This window comes from Prunus persica, chromosome G6 (assembly GCF_000346465.2).
Source record: "Prunus persica cultivar Lovell chromosome G6, Prunus_persica_NCBIv2, whole genome shotgun sequence".
NCBI classification, from domain to species: Eukaryota; Viridiplantae; Streptophyta; class Magnoliopsida; order Rosales; family Rosaceae; genus Prunus; species Prunus persica.
Window position 1 is genome coordinate 617,802 of NC_034014.1, and position 21,969 is coordinate 639,770.

At 36.0% G+C, this 21,969-nt stretch overlaps 2 protein-coding genes and 1 pseudogene across 3 annotated transcripts; 2 read left to right on the top strand and 1 right to left on the bottom strand.

The window, feature by feature from the left end:
• On the top strand, positions 5,664-8,165 carry LOC18773731 (annotated as a pseudogene). Its single transcript, XR_002271998.1, has 2 exons — positions 5,664-6,094; positions 6,217-8,165. The product of XR_002271998.1 is annotated as a pentatricopeptide repeat-containing protein At1g07740, mitochondrial (transcript).
• On the top strand, positions 7,661-9,608 carry LOC109949991 (dirigent protein 25-like). Its single transcript, XM_020567276.1, has 3 exons — positions 7,661-7,670; positions 7,753-7,793; positions 8,697-9,608. The coding sequence occupies exons 1-3, from the start codon at positions 7,661-7,663 to the stop codon at positions 9,489-9,491; spliced, it is 846 nt and encodes a 281-aa protein (XP_020422865.1). The 3' UTR covers positions 9,492-9,608.
• On the bottom strand, positions 13,264-15,158 carry LOC18775373. Its single transcript, XM_020565122.1, has 3 exons — positions 14,224-15,158; positions 14,046-14,121; positions 13,264-13,608 (listed from the first exon to the last, which is right to left on the bottom strand). Exons 1-3 carry the CDS (start codon positions 14,731-14,733, stop codon positions 13,451-13,453), a joined length of 744 nt encoding a protein of 247 aa, XP_020420711.1. The 5' UTR covers positions 14,734-15,158; the 3' UTR covers positions 13,264-13,450.

Below are 21,969 nucleotides of genomic sequence, written 5' to 3' on the forward strand. Positions count from 1 at the left end.
GAACGAACCTCTACCATATCGGGCGAGGAAAGAGACCCCTTCCCTCAATATATACGGCGCGCTTCACTAATATAATGCTCAAGTAAAGGCTCCATCCTACCCTACTCGTTGCCCAGAAGCCTTTACTTGAGCATTGTACAAGTGCTTAAGGCTCTTTCGGGCCATGGCAACAAACTACTTTTTTTTTCAACCTTCAATTGCTTCCTGTGCTAGCGGTTGATGTGCTTTCCTTCCAGACGGCTACGAACTTGCTTAGCCCTCTTCTTATTCCCAGAATCCTTAGCCTCTTCCTAAATAAGGCCCCTCCCTAGTCCTTATTCTCTATTCCTTATAAAATGAAAGATTCATTCTTTAGCCAGATCAACATCCTTCTTCCTATTACCTATCTCCAGTCCACAAAAGAGTTGATCGCAGAATGCGATTAATCTCTTTTGCGTTCACGGTGGTAAATACACCTCCATAGGCTTGAAGTTTCATTGGTCACCTACGATAAACTTCTCTTGCTTGAAAAACAAACAGAATGGGAAGTGAGACTCCCCGACAGGAGTCGAACGGTACTTCAATAAAGAGAAAGAAAAGTAGACAAACAAGTCACATCGCCTGTTGTCTTTCAGCCTAGAGATTATCTGGGGGGGGGGGGGGTAGGAAATGCTTCTGAAAAGATGCCTTCGGGTGTCTCTTCATACATTCGAGAGAAGCTTTCCCCTTATCTTTAATAAGCATTGCTATCGCCAATCTCTCATACCTATCTTCTCCTGATCTTCAAAGTCTTGGGGGTTAGAACTTATCTATCAATTGACAAATATCATCAATTCTAAAAGATTTATTCACTTCACGAGGATCCAAAGCCGACCCCAAAATAAGCAGCTCTATTGTTTGATCACTAAATCGGCTATTTAATTCTTGGAGTTGAGAATCTATTGCAGCATAAAACATATCTATCATGTAATAATGCTTAATTTAAAATCATCTTGTTGATGGTGAGCTTGACCTCGTCTTGCAACATAATGAGCATTCATATCTAGGATATTTATGTTCTGTGCTTCACAAAAAGAATTCACCTTGGTAAGCAAAGAATCTCATCTGTCATCTCTTAATTCTTGGATGAGTGCTTTAGTGGAAGAAACAAGATTCATGGCATTTATTATGTCATGGGATTGACATTGCAAAGCTTGACAAAGATCATTAGTGATCTCCATAGGTTCTTTCATAAGATGTAAGATAAAGACAAATTCATATGAAGTCATTGCCTCATAAGTTGCATCAGCATCTCCCCGTTGAGAATAAGTAGTTTCGTTATCCATTGTATTAATTAGAACTGTACATGTTGCACTAAACATATTTATCAAGCTAGTAATTGATTTCAAATGAGAAACTCAACGAGTATCACCAACACGTTGTAAGGTGCCAATTTGGTTCATTCCTTTCCCAGTCTCGAGCTCATCAATTGCAATCATGTGCTCAATTTCAGCAGCTTGAGCATTTTTCAGTTCATCATTACGCTTGCATGAAGCACCAACAATATTGACAATAGAAGTCAATTTAGTGAAAAAGTGGTGAACATGAATAACTTCTCTTGATGATGCAATTAATGTCAATTGCAATTGATATGCTAAACAATGAACATAGTAAGCATATGAGCAATCATTCAAAATCAAAGCTTGTAACCCATTCCATTCACCTCGCATGTTACTTGCACCATCATATCCTTGTCCTCTAATATTTTGAATATTTAGTGAATTATGAGACAATATAGAGTATATACCTTTTTTCAGAGTTAATGCCTCAGTGTCTGATACATGAACAAGCCCCAAAAAAGGCTCCTGAATAAGACCTTCTTTGTCAACAAATCGCAACACTATAGCCATTTACTCTCTCTTAGATTCATCACGCGCTTCATCAACAATTATACAAAACTTTGATTCTCCAATTTCTTCACAGATTGCTTTCTTCACTTTAGTTGGAAAAACATGTAAAATTTCTTTTTGGATCTGTGGTGATGTGTAAGAGGCATTTTTGGGAGCTTTATCTAAGACAACTCCAGTAACTTTTTTATATGCAGCCAATATTTCTAACATTTGAAGAAAATTTCCATGATTGATTGAATTTTTTTTTTTCATCATGGCCTCTAAAAGCATATCCTTGGAATGCAAGCCACCTGACTGCTTCAATTGTTGCCTTAAGTCGTAGTCGATTGTCTGCAATTTGTTGGGAAGAATAATTCTCAATGACTTTCTGTATATGTTGGGATTGATTCATCAAATCCAAACATGATATTTCGGCAATTTTATGAGGAAAGTTGGGATCTTTCCCCTCGTGATTTAGAAAAGAACAAAATTTTCCATCTCTAACTTTCTTCCAACTTTGAAATTCCTCAAAAGCAAAAGCATTTTTCCCAGAATGTCCAGATGGTTTGTTAAAAAGATAGCACAGTAGACAAAAAGCTGCATCTTTCATAGGTGAATATCCTAACCACAAAGGAAATAGTTTGAACCATGAACTTTGAAAGCTACGCTGATGAGTTACTAATCCTGATTTTGGATACTTGGAAAGTATAGGTTGGTATGGACCGGTGTTAATGTAAGCTCGTGGAATTTCGTCACGTTGATTAATAGGATATTCCATATTTGTGGACGTAGTCCTGGGTCGCGCTCTAAAGAACTATGATCAACTTCATTGTCAATAGTCTCAATTCTTGGAGATCCATAACGATTTTCAGACGCTACTGTCTCAATATTAGAATCAGGTACATATGAGATAACTTCAGATATTTCAGTATGTTTTCTTTTGAAAAATCCATCAATTCTAGGTTGTTTCTTCATCTACAAACCAATTACAAATTTAATTAAGGACATGATTAATAAATTATACCACACAAAAAGTTCATATTCTATGCATAGAACATATAAAATACGACACATATAACTATAACAATGAAAACTTCAATTCACACTCATATAAACATATACAAATATATTCTCATTAAAAATAAATAAACAGAGAAAAAAAACTATGATTATGTAAAGTTATCTAACCTGAAATTAAAAATTTTGAAGCAGGAGGTTGGAGAGCAAACAACCAAATTCAATTATTTTCTTTTGATGTGTATGGTTGCTTCAAGCTAAGCTCATATTGCTTCATATAGGAACAAAAATTAAAATCCCAATCCTTTTTTACTTGGGTAAAAGTCTACTAACGCATCTTTTCTTTTGTGGGGGCGGGGGGCGGCGGGGCACAAACAATTTATTATTATTATATAAACTTCCTAAATGTGTAGGAAAGCAAGAGCAAAAATTAAATGGAGTAAAATTTTTGGAGGGGCCCATGCCCTTTCAGGCTTTAACAAGGCTCTGCCACTGTGTACACAAGCTTTTATACAAATTCTAATAGCATCCATGTCATGCTAAAAACCTATTTCTTTAATTCTGATATGTCCTTAAGCTCGGTCACAAAAGCCCAAGTCATTGTAACACATGCCCAAGCATTCTAAGCACATGCCAAATAACTCCATGCCACGCTAATACATTTTTTCTATGCCAATCACCTACCAAGCTCACATGAACCCAAGTCATGTGGTTTACGAGGCTTGCACGAGGGATTGTGGTGTGGAAGGTTACGGAGGTTCACAAGGCCCACGAAAGCTCTTGGATAATGGAGACTTTGGGCTAAATACTTGGGAGCACCAAAGTCCAAGCCCATTACTTGGAGTTCTCCAATGTGGGTGAGCAAATGAGATATTCTTCAAGCACTTCCTTTTACCCATAGAAAATAGTCATTTTTCAATGCCTAGCTTTACTTGTTGGAAATAAGAATGTCCTAATGCTCCCTATTACTGCTGAAAATAAGCCAATTCCAACACTTTCTTTTACCCACAGGAAATAGTCATTTTCCAATGCCTAGCTTTACCTACTGGAAATAAGAATGTCTCAATGCTCCATTTTACCCGTTGGAAATATACTAACTCCAACACTTCTGTTTACTAATTGGAAACCAAAGAGAGCCTTCACCTTCTATAAATTGGGGGACATAACCCTGGCAAAACCAACTCCTCTTGGTTGCTGCTAGGGGTGGGCACAGTTCAGTTTGGACCGATTTTTGTCTCTAATTAGAACCGATTCGGTACTATTCATCGGCTTGGTTTGGTTCGATTTTAATTAAAAAAATTCAAAAACTGAGTTGAACCGGTTAAGGTTTGGTTCGATTTTGAACCGGATTATTAAAATTATTAATTTTTAATACAATTTTCAACTGAAATTTTATTTTATTTACTTGAAAATTAATAAATTATTCAATTTCACATAAAAATAAATATTAAAGATAGAAGAGAGAGATGTTTTGAAATTGAACTTGAATAAATATTAGTTATGAGATTAAAAATATAACATTGAATATAAATAAATATTGAAATTTTATATATTTTAATTTGATTGGTTTGGTTTGGCCCTGTCCGATTTTTGAAGACATAGAACTGGAACCAAAATCGGTCCAAACTGGTCCGGTTTGGTTTTTGACCGGTTGTTGACTTTTTGGTCAACTATATTTTTTTTCCAGTGCGGTTCGGCTCGGCTTTCCAGTTTGAATGCCCACCCCTAGTTCCTGCAAGCCTCTCAGCAACCATGAGAATTCACCTTTCTCTTAGCTGCTGTAAGCATCCAGTGATCATCGACCGATTCTCTTGGCTGTTGCAAGCTCCCAGCTGCCATCGCAACCATGTCTCCTATTTTCTCATCCTTGAAATCCTTGATCTACTCTATAAAGCCTCACCTCAAGCATAAGCCCAAGCTACTCCTTCATCCTCCCACCTCTAGAACTCATAAATCTTTACAGAATCATAGTCACACACATCATAGCCTTTAAAGTCTTAAACTTTTCTTTCCTCACCCATGCTTTTTGAAACCACATTCATTTGACTGCTATAAGCATCCCAACAACCATCACAGTCAAACAATCAAACCACTATAGCCATAGCTTCAAACAATAAAATTTCAACACCTAAACTCAAGCATATCAAACACCAAGCCAAGCACAAGCATTCTCATTTGCTAAACTTGTGGGTCTTTAGCTCTCACACTCCGAGCTTTCATGCCAAGCTCATATAATCTCAGTTCAACATCAGCAAATCATCTTCACCCATTTTCAGAGCTGCCGAAAACCTCAATACAAAACACGTAGCCGCTGGAAGAACAACAAAGTACTCCCTTGAGACTTGCTTCTCATTTGGGATGCTTTGGGCCTAGTTCTCGCTAACTCAAAAAAAGGGGCAACGAAGGTCTGAATTCACAACTCTATGTCGGTCCAAGAATGAATAAGCCTGAACAAGCCTTCCGACAGAAAAAGGCCCCAAGACAAAGTAATGCTTATTTTGATATTACGTGGCAAGGAGATTTTAAGGTTAGAGTTTAATGTTAATGATCATTAGTTTAGGGTATGTTGTATAGACATTGACTCGAACACAATATATATCGAATACGTTATGATATCTAGTAGACACAATTTTGAAGTATCTTTCAGACGCAATAGAAAACGATCATATATTTTATTTTAGGTAGAATAATGGAAGAGGAACATCAATGTATTGCCAATCTTTTTATTTTGTGTCATGTATTATCTTTAAGCTTTATATTATTATTATTTTAAAGTATGAAATGAAGAGCGGAGATATAACTGGGTTTCAGTCTAACTAAATCACAGAGATAAATAAGCGCCAAAATAAATCCTGGCGACAAACAAATTGTGCCCTTTTCCCGCTTCCATGTTCCATTCAAGAGCCAGAGCGATCAATCAAGCACAAGCAAACCTTCTTCGCCATTGCAGCAATCCCATACATGCCCAACAGCCATACCACACTTTCCGTCCCAACAAACCCAAGACCAAGCCCCACCGCGAACGACTTCACAGAGACACCACAAAGCTTCGCAGGCCCATCCCTTTCGTCTCCGATGTCAAAGAAGTTGAAGACCCAGAAGAAGCCTTGTCTCTCTTCTACGAGTACCACCAAATGGGCTTCAAGCACGACTACCCTTCTTACTCTGCTCTTCTCTACAAGCTCGCTCGTTCTCGAAACTTTGAAGCCGTCGAGACCATTCTCGGCTATGTAGGACGGCTGGGAAGTTTTCATTGCAAAGATACACTTTTCATTGCAAAGATACATAGCCGAGAATGGTCTCGACGGCTTCAAAGTTTCGAGAACGAGCGAGCTTGTAGAGAAGAGCAGAGTAAGAAGGGTATCTTTGCAATGATCGAAACATTCATTGCAAAGATACACTTTTCATTGCTCTGATTCAACATTATGGGAAGGCCAATTTGGTAGAGAAAGCCATTGAGCTTTTTAACCAGATGCCTTCTTTTAATTGTGTCCGTACATTGCAGGCCTTCAATGCCCTCCTTAATGTGCTTGTTGATAGCGGTAGGTTTGTGGAAGCGGATGAGATTTTTGGTCGGTGTTCTAAAATGGGTTTTCGGCCGAATTCGATTTCGTATAATATTATGATGAAGGGGTGGCTTCAAAAGGGTGACGGGGAAGAAGCTTGCAAGGTTTTTGATGAAATGCTTGAGAAAAAAGTGCAACCTAGTGTTGTGACGTATAATAGTCTTATAGGGTTTTTTGGTAGGAAGGGTGAGTTGGAGAAAGCTAATGGTTTGCTTGAGGACATGAAACAGAAAGGGAAGTACCCAAATGCTGTAACATACGCATTGTTGATGGAAGGTTTCTGCATGCTAGGAAAGCATGACGAAGCAAAGAAGATGATGTTTGATATGGAGTATCGGGGTTGTAAACCACGGCTTCTGAATTATGGTGTTTTGATAAGTGATCTTGGAAGGAGAGGAAAGATTGATGAGGCAAAATCTTTACTTCAAGAGATGAAGAAAAGGCTGTTTAAGCCAGATGTAGTGCTGTATAACATATTGATTAACTTTCTGTGCAAGGAAGGTAGGGCTGCAGAGGCTTATAAAGTCTTGATTGAAATGCAAGTTGGAGGCTGTGTGCCTAATGCAGCTACATACAGGATGATGGTTGACGGGTTTTGTCAGATTGATGATTTTGAGGGAGGTTTGAAGGTTTTGATTGCAATGTTGACAAGTAGACATTGTCCTCGTTTAGAAACATTTGAATGTTTGGTTACAGGTCTAGTAAAGTGTGGGAAAATTGATGATGCTTGTGTTGTCTTGGAGGAGATGGAAAAGAGAAATATGCAATTTTGTTTTGAAGCTTGGGAAGCTCTAGTTGTGGATGCTTGTGGTGAGAATGTTGTTGCAGGGGAGGTTGTGACTGAACTAATCTCTGTCCATTAATGGTCATCAAGGAAGAAATGAACACATGCCATTTTGGCGTGACTTCTGTAGCTCTTTCAAGCCCCCCATCCTGCACGGAGACAACGCAATAAAGATTGGTGGCAAGCCCCTTGTCCCACATTTTTAATGGGTGCTTTTAGCAATTATTGAGCTTTACCATCCTGGAGAGTCTTGCTAATATCGTATGATAGTTTAGTTCAATGGAAAAAGAAAAAAGAAAAACTTTATCCACAAGAGAATCATAGTGCTGCTTGACCCATGGCTTGGAGCTAGAAGAAATATGCTCGTTTGGCTGATGGGAAGGATAAAAAATTTTCTAAGGTATTGGAAGCTCTAGTCTGTGATGCTTGTAAAACAGAACTAAGCTATGCCCACTGGTAGGCTTCACCAGAAAGAGGAAACTTTGTTTAAGAATTGAAACATTTCATCAATATAATGGGTGGTTGATGCCAAATGTAGGTTTCAGAAAGCTCACTATGCTTGCGGTTGTTCAAATAAAGGTTAGATAAGCATGTAAGCTGAGCTAAATCTATGACCACTGCAGTATTCAGGGAAGAGAGGAAGTTTTTGTTCAAGAATCGAACTGTTGATGCGAGCGAAGTCTTGTTTCTGGGGAAGCTCTAGTTAGGAATGCTCCTGGTGCAAATAGAGGTTTGACAGGCATGTAAAATTGAAGTTATCTTTACCCACTTGTGGGCTTCGGGGAATAGAGGAAGCTTTATAAAAGTTTGTCAATATTTTGGAATGTCGATGCCAAGTCCTTTGTCTAACTTTTAATGGGGGAACATAACTGCTTCCATGTCGACCATGAAAATGCATATCTTACCTCTATTTCGGTTTTTGAGTTAATGTGCAGTAAAAAGTTACCTTGTTTTCTGTGCCGATGAAGAAATATAAATTCTGAAATTAAAAATTTGTTGGCTTGTTCTTCTTTTCTTGCTATGAATTTTGCTACACAACATGGAGATTAGTAGAAGCAAAAATATTACCGATCCAAGAATTAAAAAATTTATTAAAATTAAGAAGAAAGAGGAGTTGGTCATCACTGCTTATAAGTCCTAAACAAAACTAAGGTTTTAATTAAGTGTACATTATGTTTCAACCAATACATCAGTACCAGAAATGCAAGTCCACCTACTCCATGTTATCAACTCCATCTCATGATTTGACCTTAAACTTCTTAAAACTCATAGTATATATAGCCAGCCAAACTGCCTTGATTCATCATCAATCCATCAAACAAAACATTCTCAAGATCACAAACTGTTCTTATATTTTCTCCCTTTCCTCCCAATCCCATGGCAACCCGAAAGTCGATTCCCTTGCCCCTCAAGCTAAAAATCTGGCCAGTTGTTCTTGCTCTAGCCATTCCATCCATCACCCCGGCCTGAATCCTGGATGAGGAAAACCCTGCAACCCCTGAGGAACCTGATACAACTCCAACACAGACACCTCTTTCCAATGTTGCTCCTGCTGCAGCTACTAGCGCCACAGTTTCCAATTCAGAGGCCTACCATCCATTAACCTTCTTCTTGCATGACATTATTGGTGGATCAAACCCCTCAGCCAGAGCAGTCACTGGGATTGTGACCAATCCAGCAGTCAATGGTGAAGTCCCCTTTGCCAAACCCAATGGAGCAGTTGTCCCAATTGGGAATGGCATTCCTCAGAACAACAACAACAATGGAATTATCAACAACAACAATGTCCCCTTCTTCACTGGCCTTGGTGGAAACACAGCTAGCAACTTGATCCAAAACAATGGGAACCACAACAACATCATCAGCGGCAACGGGCTCCCATACCTAAATGGGGCTCAGCTCCCTCCAGGCATAACCCTTCAAAAGCTCATGTTTGGGACACTCACAGTGTTTGATGATGAGCTGACTGAAGGGCATGAGCTTGGCTCTGGCTTGCTTGGCAAGGCACAAGGGTTCTATGTGGCAACTTCTGAAGATGGCAGCAGCCAGACCATTGCTTTCACTGCCATGTTTCAGAGTGGTGGTTATGCTGACAGCCTCACCTTCTTCGGTGTGCATCGCGTGGCGGCATCAGAGTCTCATCTTGCAGTCATGGGAGGCACCGGAAAGTATCTCAATGCAAAGGGCTATGCTCTGGTCAAGGCCATTCCTGCTACAAATCAGCATAATACCGGAGTTGACACTGTGCTGCAGTTTACTGTGTGTCTTACTTACTAGTGTGTGCTGATATTTTAAAAGAAGTTGTTATGTGTTTGCTAAATTTAATCTCTGCACCAGAGATGTATGTGATCAGGAAGGATTTGTGATTTTTAATTGCACAAATGATTGTATTTACATGCAAATCTGGTATGCTTCTAAAGTAAACATTAATCAGAGATTAATTCCTTTTCAACTACCGTGGCCTTCACCACCGTCCAATACTACAAAGTTCCTGGGATCTTCCATTGAGTTTTCCTTTTTTGCAAGTTCTAAAACAATTTAACTAGTCTCCTACTTAGGTTGGGAGATGGGAATTGCATTGATCAAATACATTTGCCTCGCTTTAGATAAGTACCTAACTAATGTTTATCATTTGACACAGCACCGAGGTGTTTGAACATAAAATTCACACATGTAGGATTAAAGTGGTTGAGTTCGAGACAGTATGAGTGAAACAAAGGCGGAAACACATGGAGCCCAACAATGAATAGGAGCCAAGAGGTGGAACTTCTGTTAGCCATTTTGTGTTTGTAGGCTTTGTATTGTAATTTGTATTAATTAAAACATGAAAGTGGATTCAACAAGTACAAGAACAACAGTGGAGCAGATGTAGCTGGGAAGTGTAATTGGTTGACCAAACCTTATTATCCCCTATGATGGAGTTGCTCTGAGACTGAGAACATGTATTTGTAATCGGGTCGAAGCACCCTGGCCCACCCAAAGCATACTATGCGGACCCAACATAATATTTTGGCCCTGAACCAGGTTTTAAAGATCAAGTGGCCCATCTACGATTGGGTTGGTTAAAAAGAATGTGACCCAAGATTAATGGGTTTAATTCAACTTATTAATGGGTGCCAATTACCAATTGTTCGTCGCCAGGTTAAAAAATACCCATCCAATACATGATGAAGAATTCCACTGAAGCTTGATGGTTACAACTTACAATAATGGTGGTTGCAACCAACAATGGTGTACTAATTACTCTCTTTTACCAATTCAACATAATAGCAACTTAGTAGTAGGATTCAATATAGGGAATATTGTTTGCACTTTTAGATAACTAAAAACATTTCTTATAACGTTTGACAGAAAAATTTGAAAGTGTTTCCGAATTATAAAGCTCTTTTTGAAAGAACTCTTACAAGTAAAAGTGATTCCTACAAAAACGCTCTCAAACGACTCCTAAGTATACACTAATTATTACATGCACAACAAATGAAAAGTTTGGGCATGAGGTGATAGTTGAGCAGAGAATGATCCCCCTCTCCCAACCCAGAAGAAAAACTTTCTCTTGTAACGGGGATGTTGTTTTGTTATTTCTGGCCAATAATGCAAGGATACGTGGAAAAATTATCATGCGTGTGATTGTGCTATTAACCGAGGATAGCAAACATTGCATGAAAGTCTCTCTCCGCAACCCAAACCAACCATGCACATCGCATTTAATTCCAAGTTTTTATTCTCCATGCCCTAGCAAAATTTTCAAAGGTGACCTATAATAAACATATGGAAAACTAGTTCCAAGTTTTAAGCTTTTTACGTCAAAAGTAGCTCTCATGTCTCAAAAAGGAGAGGAACATAACAAAATTGTTTTGGATAACAAATGGATATCATAAAAAATTTCTAAGTGTTTGGACCCTTTCCTACCACCATCATTCTCAACCTTTTTTTCTTTGTCTTTCTTTCAGCTATGTTTTGCATTATATAATACGCAGCCGCAAGCTGTTCTTCATGTGCCTCACTTAAACTCTCTTTGGGGTTTATGTTTAGCACTGTACAAACGATTTTGCACATCATAAATACATCTCACCAATCTAACTAAATCTTAAATCCTAAATGCCTTAGAATAATTTACGAAACAATATCATTTTAATCATAAGTACAATGTAAGCAAAAAATATATATAAGCAAAATATCATATTTCAAATTTGGGTGAAATATCATTTTTTATAAATGTAAAGCAACATGGCTAGGTAGACATGAGCCCCATCATCAATATCTTTGTTTCGGTTAAAGATACTGGTGGATTTAAGATTATTAGATAGTCCAAATGTTAAAACTTAACTGTAAATAGCTTCGTAGGAGCGGAGTCTAAAGCCACTTCAAAACTGTCTTTAGCTCCAGCCCTAGATAAATATGTTTCTATGTCCAAACACTTCCTTAGAAAACGAAAAAGAATAAATTTTCATGTCGCACCATTAAAGTTGCACCGACCATATACAAAAATTTTCTACCAGAAAACATATTTTATGATATGAAGGGCTTAATAGGTGTGGATGACTTTCCTAATGTCTTGATATTTTCTTTTCCGGCCTTCTCCAGCAGTAGTCTCAGTCAAAGAAATTAAAGTCACGAAACATCCGGAAAAAGAAGATTAAAAAAAAATATTCAGAGAAATGGAATTTTGCTTGCTTCCAAATCCAACCTATTGATATTACAAAACTCTTTTGCCTCAGTTGGTCAGCGGAAAGAGATTATATAGTTTGAAAAGCAAAAGAGAAAAAGCATCACCCGACCAAAAAAAAAATAAGCAAGACCTTTGAAAGAAAACAAAAATTAAAATCAAAAGAAGAAGCATGAAGCATGAAATCAAGCTAAAGTATTGTATAGCTTGTTGTCTTCATTTGGTTGATTGTGGGGAAGGTATATTGGGATACAAAGAAAGAGAGATTACACATATATTGTTTCGAGAAACGGTGTGAAGATTGAGTGTAACTAAATCAAATGATCGTTAACTATTTAAATGTTTGAAAATTAATGTTAAATTTTTTCTTTTTATATCCGTCCCAATTAGATATGGGATAATCTTGTGAGAGGGTTCATTTCCACCATCCAATTCTGACCGCTGATGTTTAAATAGATGAGAATTGACCACTTACCTCACTTATGTGATGGTACAATCCAGAAGACAGAATTTAGAAGATAGAAGAAGAAGAAACAAAAAATAAAAAGTGGTTCTTGTCCCAAGCAATAAGGTGTCGTTGAGTGCCGACCATAATGCCACCGAATGCATTTCTCTATTTGCAGACGTTATTATCATTCTTTGTATTTTTCATTTTGTTATTTTTCCACCGCCAACAAAACCCACTACTGCATCATATCATTGGCTTAAAAATGTCGTGTGTAGAACAGAAGCTGGGTGATCAATCCTATCACTTAGGATGTGTTTGGTATTCTACTTTAATCTAATTTTATAAATTCAAAAATAAATTTGAAGTCCAAATCCTCAAAAACTGTAGGCTAATTTTTTAAAACCAGAACCCAAAAAAAAAACTCAAAAACATCATCATTATTGAAAATAAAAAAAGTGAAGTTTTACAATTTTTCTTCAGTCTCTCCTTCTCATTCGTAATAAAAAAGTGCGGGGATCCCTTGTCATTCGTAATAAAATTGTTTTTCTAATTGAACCCTAATGTTAAATTAAATTTTAGTTTCGATCATTTGCAAATAAGGACACGATACAAATGCAACGAATGCAAGACTTCTGTGATGACTTGTTCTTTAAAAGAGTCGAACAATTTGAGGCAAAAGTAATGTAGGAATATTCCAATTCCATCTACTTATATACGGGTGATATATGGTGGTGGTTGATATAATAAGTACAAATATCATAATGCTCAAAACTGAAAAGAGGTAAAGTGGTGGATGTGTGGGGCTCTTAAGTGCTCTCTGTTTTCTTCACATGCCTCGATCCATCGAGTGGTACAAAGAGCAATTGATTGTTGGCAGTCCACAACCATGTTCTTGACATGGAAAGCAGTAAACAATAAGATACCTTGCTCAGAGTTGACAGAAGGAGCAGGATTTCAAACTCATATATTAAACATGATTATTATTAATTAATTGGATATTAATTAGTTAAACAACTAGTTATCATACAAATTACAAAACACACACCCTGGAATTTCAAATTTGGCAGAGAATATAACAAAAAGAAAAGAGGAAAAAAAAACTTATTTAATTTATTTGTGAATTCATGCTGACCATCGAGAGGATGGTGATGATGATGTTGGAGAAGGCCAGAGCTGAGCCTTCTTCACCTTGGAGACACTTGAGAGCACGCCTAATGGGGTAACATCTCCAATGACTGTGACCTTTTTGGTTGGAAAATCTATACTAAATGATGTCACTCCTGCAGAAATTACCCACATCAATTATTGTCTCAAACTTTTTATCTTCAACAAACATTAATTTACATATTATCTAGTAATTTGAATTACGCTTTTACAGAAGAACAACTTAAAATTGTCTAACAACATAGGAAAATGCTAGGGAGACCAACTTTAGATACCAACTTGTGTACCAACTCTCTAATAGAGTCTGGGACCCATTGTATTGGTGGGCTCCACCTCTATTAGAGAGTTGGTACACAAGTTGGTATCTAAAGTTGGTCTCCCTAGCATGACCCAACAACATAACATGTTATAATATTTAATGATCGAGAGAATATTTTCTGTATTTTAATATAAAAAATAAACTAATTTGGTTTGAAGCACCAAAAAACAACATGCATATATAAGAAATTAAAATCAAATCTCTATCTACGAATTGGGAAGACCAATTATATACCTTCCATTTTAGAAAGATGCTTTCTCACTTTTCCTTCACAGCCCTTGCAATGAAGTGACACCCTCAAAACAACAACCTACAATTATGTCAAATAACTTTTGATGCATGCCTTCAATTCTCCAAAAGCAAATATTAAAAAGAAGAAAAAATAGAAAAGAAAAGAATTTTATGATATTACCTGGTGACGAGAACGAGTGGAAGAAGACCTTAAAGCAGGAGAGTGATCACTTGAGATCATCAACCGTCTAGGCTTAGAAGGCACTTGGCGAGGGAGCAATATTGTATTAGCAGAAACATTCCGATCGGCCTCCGATAACCAGCCTACGAAGGGCGAGTCACTTAAAAGATACCGAGAAGAAGAAGAACCATTGAGGCTCCTAGTCCTTGTTAAGTCATGAATGTCAGCAGAGCTTTTTCTACGTAGCTGAGTTTGTGCACTAGAAAAACTCTTCCTACATTTCTCATAAAATGGTTTGGGATCAATTGGCAGCTGAGATGAGCAAGGGACATGGTGATGGTGAGTTTGATTGTGAGGCTGGTTTTTGGGTCGATCATGAAGACGATGATGAGGATGATGATGAGGATGATCAATGGATGCGGGGCCTAGGCGGACCATGGCATGTTGGTCCATGCTAGAGCAAATGGATGTGGAAGCTGGAGAAGCACAGAAAATATCCAGTCCTTTCATGGTTAATTGATCTGAGAATAACTTGCGAGAAATGGCTTTGGTTTTGTTTGGTGAAGGCTGAAGAGAAGTTATTACAGAGAAATAGAAGGATCGATTTTCTTCAAAATGAGGGCAACTAAGTGTGTTTTTAAAGTTGGTCCATGAGAGAAAAAAGATGTTGGTACTGATCGGGCCCCACAACAAGGAATAGAGGACGATAGTGCTTTAGAAGATATGTGATTCATGATTCATCTGGTCCTTCAAAGTTGTGTTTTTTTTTTATATATTATTTATTTTTTTCTTGATTGAATATTTTGTTTACAATTTAATTGAGAGGTGGGGTTAATTAAAGTTGTGTACATCGTTATCTGGTATGATTACAACCACTACTAGCACCATGAAGCTAGGCTAGCCAAGCTAGCCCTAAAACTATATGAACTACTTCTATTATTGTTACATCATTGTTTCTTTCTTTTATTTATATATAAGAATCATTGTTTTACATTTGACTCTTGCCATAGAGCATGAATATGCTTATGTTGGCGAAATTCCCCAGTCCGGCAGGTGAACTACCACATCCGTTAGTTCGACATATCAAAGAAGATTTATCACTAATGTGTGTTTGTGATTATAAAATAAAGTAGTCGCCTATCAGACTGAAAATTGTTATTATTCTAAAATAAATCACGCATCATGTAATTAGCTAATGTGATAATTAAACTCTACTCTCTTTTTTTTTTTTTCACATCGTAATCATAATTGTCTAATTTACTATGTTCGGTAAATGTATGTTAATTTATGCTAATCAAAGCATTATCTTTCCACTAGATCTCCAAAATTCATAGATATTTGTTTAAACCTTTGTTATCTAGATATCGAAACCAAAAAACAAGATCGCGCTGTAACTTATGTCCACTTCTTGCGATATGGAATAGGAACTCCAAAATAATTATAGGCTTTGAGTTTAAAATGTACCCAAATTCTGTCCACTTCGTGCAACATGGCATAAAAACTTGAAAAAAATAAGTATTCTTTGAGTTTAAAAAGTACCCAAATTGCAGGATAAGCGACAAAGCAATGGTCAATAATGCTTGGATGTGGCCAAATTCGTGTAACTGCAGGAAGCTGGCAATGGGTCAAAGAATGGTATAATTTTGCAATACATAATCATAATATTGGATCTAACTGCATACATGTGGCTTTAATCGGTAGAGAAATTCTCATGCAACAAGGATAGCACCTTTTATTATCTTTAATTAATAACGTAATAAAACGTAAAAGATAATTTTTTCACATGTCATTGTATTATTGGTCGGAAATACCAAAACAATGCTATTTCCGTTACAAGTAAATTTTTTTGCTTACTCAACTCGAAAGAATCTGTCTTGTTACATCCTTTTGTTGGTTTATCGTTAATAGTTCAATCTACAAAAATTGGTCCATATGAGTTTGGACATTACCAAATTAGTCTTTTTCCATTGATTTCAGTTTTAAAAAATTTATGTTTAGGTAAGTGTCTAATTACAATGCTTTTTATAATGATAAATGCGCTTTCAGATAACTAAGTGTGTTCTTCTTATTAGAAACAAAAATAAATAAAAGTACAATTTTGCTCAAATTATAAGGAAGGGTTAATCGTTTTATTAGTCTCTGAATTTAGACCCGATTTGCATTTGAGTACCTTAATTTTCAAAATGGTTTTCGTGGTCCTTTAACTTCAATATCGCTAGGATAAATGGTCTTACCGTTAATTTTGTTAACTTTTCTGTTAAATGCAGGGGCAAAATGATATTTTTGTATTAAAATTAATTAAAATTAAAATATGAATAAAAAATAAAAATAAAACTAAAAAATTAAGATCAAACTCTCTCTCTCCCCCCTTTATCCTGATTTCTACTCTCCCAATTTTTTTTTTGGTTGATTTTTTATTTGATTTTATTTTATTGTTATTTTAAAGATATGAATTTTTATTCATATTTTTGGTTTTAATATAAAAATACCATTTTGCCCCTGTATTTAATAGAAAAAGTTAACAAAATTGACAGCTGGACCATTTGTCCTAAGAAAGTGAAGTTAAAGGACCACGGGAACCATTTTGAAAATTAAGGTATTCAAATGAAAATTGGATATAAGTTCAAGGACTAAAAAACGATACAAAAACGTAGGGACTATGAGCGGGAGTGAATCCGACCGCCTGCCACCCGTACATTTTTCATGTCATAACACTTCATCTTACCATTGAAATGATAAAGTGCTTACGTGCATTTTCTTTTTGTCATTGAAAGAATGGTACTCAATAAAAATGTTTTCTGAATTTTGGATTGAATTTCTTACATACATCTACCAAAAATAGACCAAGTATGTACTAAAGTATCAAAATAATCCTAAACAAGTCCTAAGATTTATATCAATTTTTTTTAAAGTACAAACGATAATCTAAACTAAACGAGACAACTATAATACCATGAGGATTCGAACTTGAGACCTCTAAATATCAATTTCATGATAACCAAAACTAAAGATACATTTGTGCTACAGTTTACTACAGTGTTGCATATCTGCAAGCTGACTTACAATTGTCAAATCCCAATACCATTTAGTTGGTAATTGTTATCTAATGATGAGATTGTAATGATAAAGCATGGAAAATGGAAAATGGAAAATTGCGCCAAATGGCTGAGTTGTGTTCCATCAATGAGTGGCATGGCGATTGCGGCAGTCCAACCATTTTGTGACATCTCTTTTCCTGCATAATAAAAACAACTACACAACCATCGATTGCCGTCTGATTAGCTGGAAATTGCATGCATCAATTGCCTTCTAATAATTTTCCATGTAAAGCTTCTTTAACAATGGATGTAATGGGCATCCACCATTACCTTACTTAATGTTACAAAGTTTTGATATCTGCAAGATATCAATGGGCCTACGGCTGATTGTAATGATGATATATATACACTTTCGTTGTTCTTGTAAAGAAATGCTAGAAAACGACAAACCCCATTCACTAGGGTCCTTAATACGTTTATCTCCTTTTTATGGTATGCAATGTAATGTTGTATGATAATCGAATTCGTTCATATTCGAAGGCATTATTGGTGAGGATCATTTCTGCTTGAAATGAAAAAAATTAATTAAATTAGAAATTATTTAGTTATTTTATTAATAGTAAACGTTTCATTGAAATAATATTTTTCATAACGTGTATGAGATGTTGTGTTTTGAAACAAAGATTATATAACTCTCTTTTTGGCCAACGTGCGTTCCGCGTCATAAAATGCCTAATCAGGTATCATAGAATAGTTTTTGTGTGTGATAACTTAGTGTGTTTAATCAAACTACTGAGTTTGTCTATATATTTGACAACAATTAGACAATTAAATGATTTTTTATTTAACTGATTTTATATAGAGATACATGATTACGATCATTGTTTACGAGAGAAGGTAAACATGGACCCTATTGATTAGGATCAAAGTATCATGTCATATGATAGTATTAAGATCAAAATATCACAAAAATGTTTGGATTTATATCGGCATAAAAAATCAATTAGACTTTTAGTGTGTGGGCCTCATAATCACGTGGTTAAACATTTGTTACATACTCTGTGTGGACCTCACTGAACATTTTGTTTTATAATCACGCGATTAAAGATGCGGGTCTTTCATTTTAGTGGAAGGTTTAAGGCTTTAATTGTTTTAATCTCTTTCTTTTTCTAAGGTATCTTTTACTTTTCCTGTTCTTCATATAATACTGTTTCAAATTAAGATGACTACCACAGATTCCCTGACGTTTCTGTTGCAAATTTGCCTTTCTTCTTTCAGAAAATTAAATCATTCAAGCCTGTAGTCTTATGCTCTCTTTACTCAATAACCTTTAAAAAAAAAAATATGTTTATATTGATAATATATGGTGACAATTTCGGCATAATGGGCCATCCTTTTGATCACTGCTTCCCATCACTGTGCAGAAAGATTACCATATAATGGGCCATAATTACCTGGTGAGTTGGGTCATATCTTGAAAGAGTACAAGAACTAAACCTGGACCCCCATCACTGTCTTCAAGATCACCCAAGAAGTAACTTGAAGTGCACAATTTGTTTGACCAATTGATTTCGGATCAAGCAAATTATACATGTTGTTTTGATCCAATCATTAAAACTATGCCGGTCAGCCAAATCCCACTGCAATTATGCTATTTGGGAGGTCCATGAACTCATGGAGTGCTAATATTCGGCAGTGTATATGCATGGATGGATGAGAATGGGTTAAAATTAGGGGTGTAAGTTGGATAGGAAAATTCGATTCAGACCAATCCCGTTATGACAATTTCTGATTTTGGCAAGTCCAAATCAATTCTGACATCTGAAAATTCCAATAAAAATTGGATTGGAATTTGGAATGTATTTAGAGATTCTGAAAAATTCCGAATTCCGAAATATATTGGAGTTTCAAACTTTAGCTACAAACTCTTGCGTATTTTATCAACTAGCTCTTAATACGTGGTAATATTTTTCTAATGTTCAAAAAGCACCTATCATTCCTAAATACAATTTAGAGATTTAAAAAATCGCTTGCACTTCGGCTACGCTGATAATTAACTGCGTATGAGATCACTTTTAACTTTTTATTTTATGTAAATATTAGGTAATTAACAGTTCAATTTTTGTTATTACTCAATCAGATAAATTTTTTTTTTCAAATTCCAAAAAGAACGAAAAAAAAAAAAGGAAATGTGATTCAATAACTCATATTGCATCTTATCAAATCTTCGTGATTTGTAGTCAGTCTATCTTTTTCTGTTTTTTTTCTTAAAAGAGAAGAAAATTGCTCTCGTGGTTTTGGGCTCACGCTCTGCCAGATCATTGTTCAACACATATCCTACTCAATTATGAGTAATTTGTATATTGCTGCACTTATTGAATTTGTCAAATTTTGTTCACTAAAAGTGCCACAAATAACTCAAAAAGGTTATCTATTACCATCTTTTGCTCTATATGTGGGACCCCATTTATTCCTTATCTAGTTTATTTTTTCTTTTGCCACACCAGAACACAGTAGGTAGCTAAGCTATTGTTTGCTTCAAATCTTCCTTCAGCCGGCGAGTGTGTTCTGAAACTGCACAATCAGTCGCAGATCCTGATGGCATGGTGCCAAGCTATATGTTGCACTCGTACGGATACGAGTACGTTAATACGATACGATATAATTTGCTGATATGGTAGAATTCTAAAAATTAGAATATGAATACAGCGATTAAAATAATATATATTTAAAAATTAATATTACACCCATCATGTTATAATCATTCATCATAAGTTCAAAACATAAAACTAAACACAAAATACAAGTCTCCAAAAACAAAACACAAAATATAAGTCTCCACAGGATTGTTCAAATCATAAAAAAAAAGCAACACAAAAACAAATTAAAACATTGAGAAGCCACTTCCCAAATCTCTAACTCCATAGGATTTTATAATTTTGAAAACCACCACACATATTTTCAAATATTTTCAAAATTACCCCTTAAAGTATCAGAAACGTATTGGGACCATATCCTTGAAGTATTGGAAGGTCAAATTTTCAAAAAAGTCAACAATACTCCTATATCCGTATTAGATACATATCGGAGATATATCGTACCCGTATCGGCGTATCAGAGTATCAGATACCAGCATAACCCTCCAATTAAGAGTATTGGTGCAACATAGGTGCCGAGTGTGCCTTATTCAAATTGGGTATCCCTTCAACTTTACAAAGAAAAGCACTATCTACAAGAAAAACACCATTTTAGTTGGTCTAGACGTAGTTTGAGTATTGATCCAGTCCACTCCAACAACGCATAATAAAAAGTAAGTCAACCATCCACACATAAGAGACAAAACCCTATGAAAATTCATAGTTTTGCCCTTGAACATTAATTAGTTGTGCCTTTGAACTTCACCATCATCCTCATTATATAGACTATTGATCTAGGTGAGATTTACTTGTGATTTTCCTATAACGTATAATCCTTCCCTTGGTTTGGCCAGTAATTTCCTAATATTCAATCAATTTTCTGTACAATGTTCATAAGCATTAAGGTAAAAGGAGAGAAAGTAAAAAAGAATAAGATGCTCACAAGTGTGTACACAAGTATCATCTGCCAAACAAAAATATGTACGTACGTGAATATTCTTCAATCAAAATTACAATTTTCAGATGATAAGGTAACTCCAATATGCTGCTTAGCAACAATTGATTGGAGTAAGATCATCAGTTTGATCCATATTAGGCACTATCTTCTTCGATCTCATGAAAACCCTACTACCAAAAATCAAGAAGCCAACTGAATATCCAGAAATTGCAGCAAGTAAAACACCAACGTTGAACGACATGACTGCTAGCATTACCAAATAAGCCAATCCAACCCTAATAGCATACATCAAGGTTTGCTTAAGCCCATCAGAAACATAATGATCTGCGGTAGATCCATCGATCAATTTCGTGTGCGAAAGCCACTCTACCACCAAAGAGAGCAGAAAGACGGACACTAAGGCCAACATGTAAGACTCAAGGCTCTGGCCTGGCCAACCTGAGAACATAATTTCTGTGGTGTTGCCCAAGAAATATGTAAAATGGGTTTTCATGGTTGCTTTGCTCCCAAATAAAAATGAGAAGAGATTATAAAAAGAAAGAAGTAAATAAGGGAAAGTGGGTTTTAGTACTGGAAGTTCATATATCTGTACTACAACAAATGGTACTTAATTTAATTTGTGGTGCTAAACTCCATCAGCTATAGCTTGGTTAGTGGTGCTTCCACCATAGACTTATCAAGTAGATTCTTAGTCGGCTGGCTATAATTAACTGGGCCATGTCACAACTTTTGCACCACAGTCTTGTGTTGGGGGTGGAAATTTGCATACTTTAAGAGCAGATGCAATTTGTTTAACTAGCATTCTGTGTACTACATATTAATTGTAGTACAAAACTACACAGATAAAATATGTTGGCTGATTTTTTTCTTCTTCTTAAACCCAAAAAATTAAGCACCATGTGTGAACAAAAAAAAAGTTTAAATTAACTTCTTGTCTATTCTAGATTGTCGGCATTTCTCAATACGAAACAATTAAGGAACACCAGCGTACCGTCTTTCAAAGAAGTACCAATGATGTTCAAGTCTGAGTGAAGGGGTTACTAACCACTTTATTGGTCTAGTAGGTTTTTTTTAGTATAAATGATAGTTTGAATTATAAAAAAGAGAGATTTCT

What these genes read in the sequence shown, in the direction of transcription:
- LOC18775373 (XM_020565122.1), bottom strand. Translation starts at nt 14,733, where the DNA reads ATGAAAGGACTGGATATTTTCTGTGCTTCTCCAGCTTCCACATCCATT. An exon ending in CCACTCGTTCTCGTCACCAG is followed by an intron (nt 14,122 to 14,223) that starts GTAATATCATAA and finishes ACATAATTGTAG; the next exon opens with GTTGTTGTTTTGAGGGTGTC. An exon ending in GCATCTTTCTAAAATGGAAG is followed by an intron (nt 13,609 to 14,045) that starts GTATATAATTGG and finishes TAATTTCTGCAG; the next exon opens with GAGTGACATCATTTAGTATA.
- LOC109949991 (XM_020567276.1), top strand. An exon ending in TTGCGGTTGTTCAAATAAAG is followed by an intron (nt 7,794 to 8,696) that starts GTTAGATAAGCA and finishes ATCCTGGATGAG; the next exon opens with GAAAACCCTGCAACCCCTGA.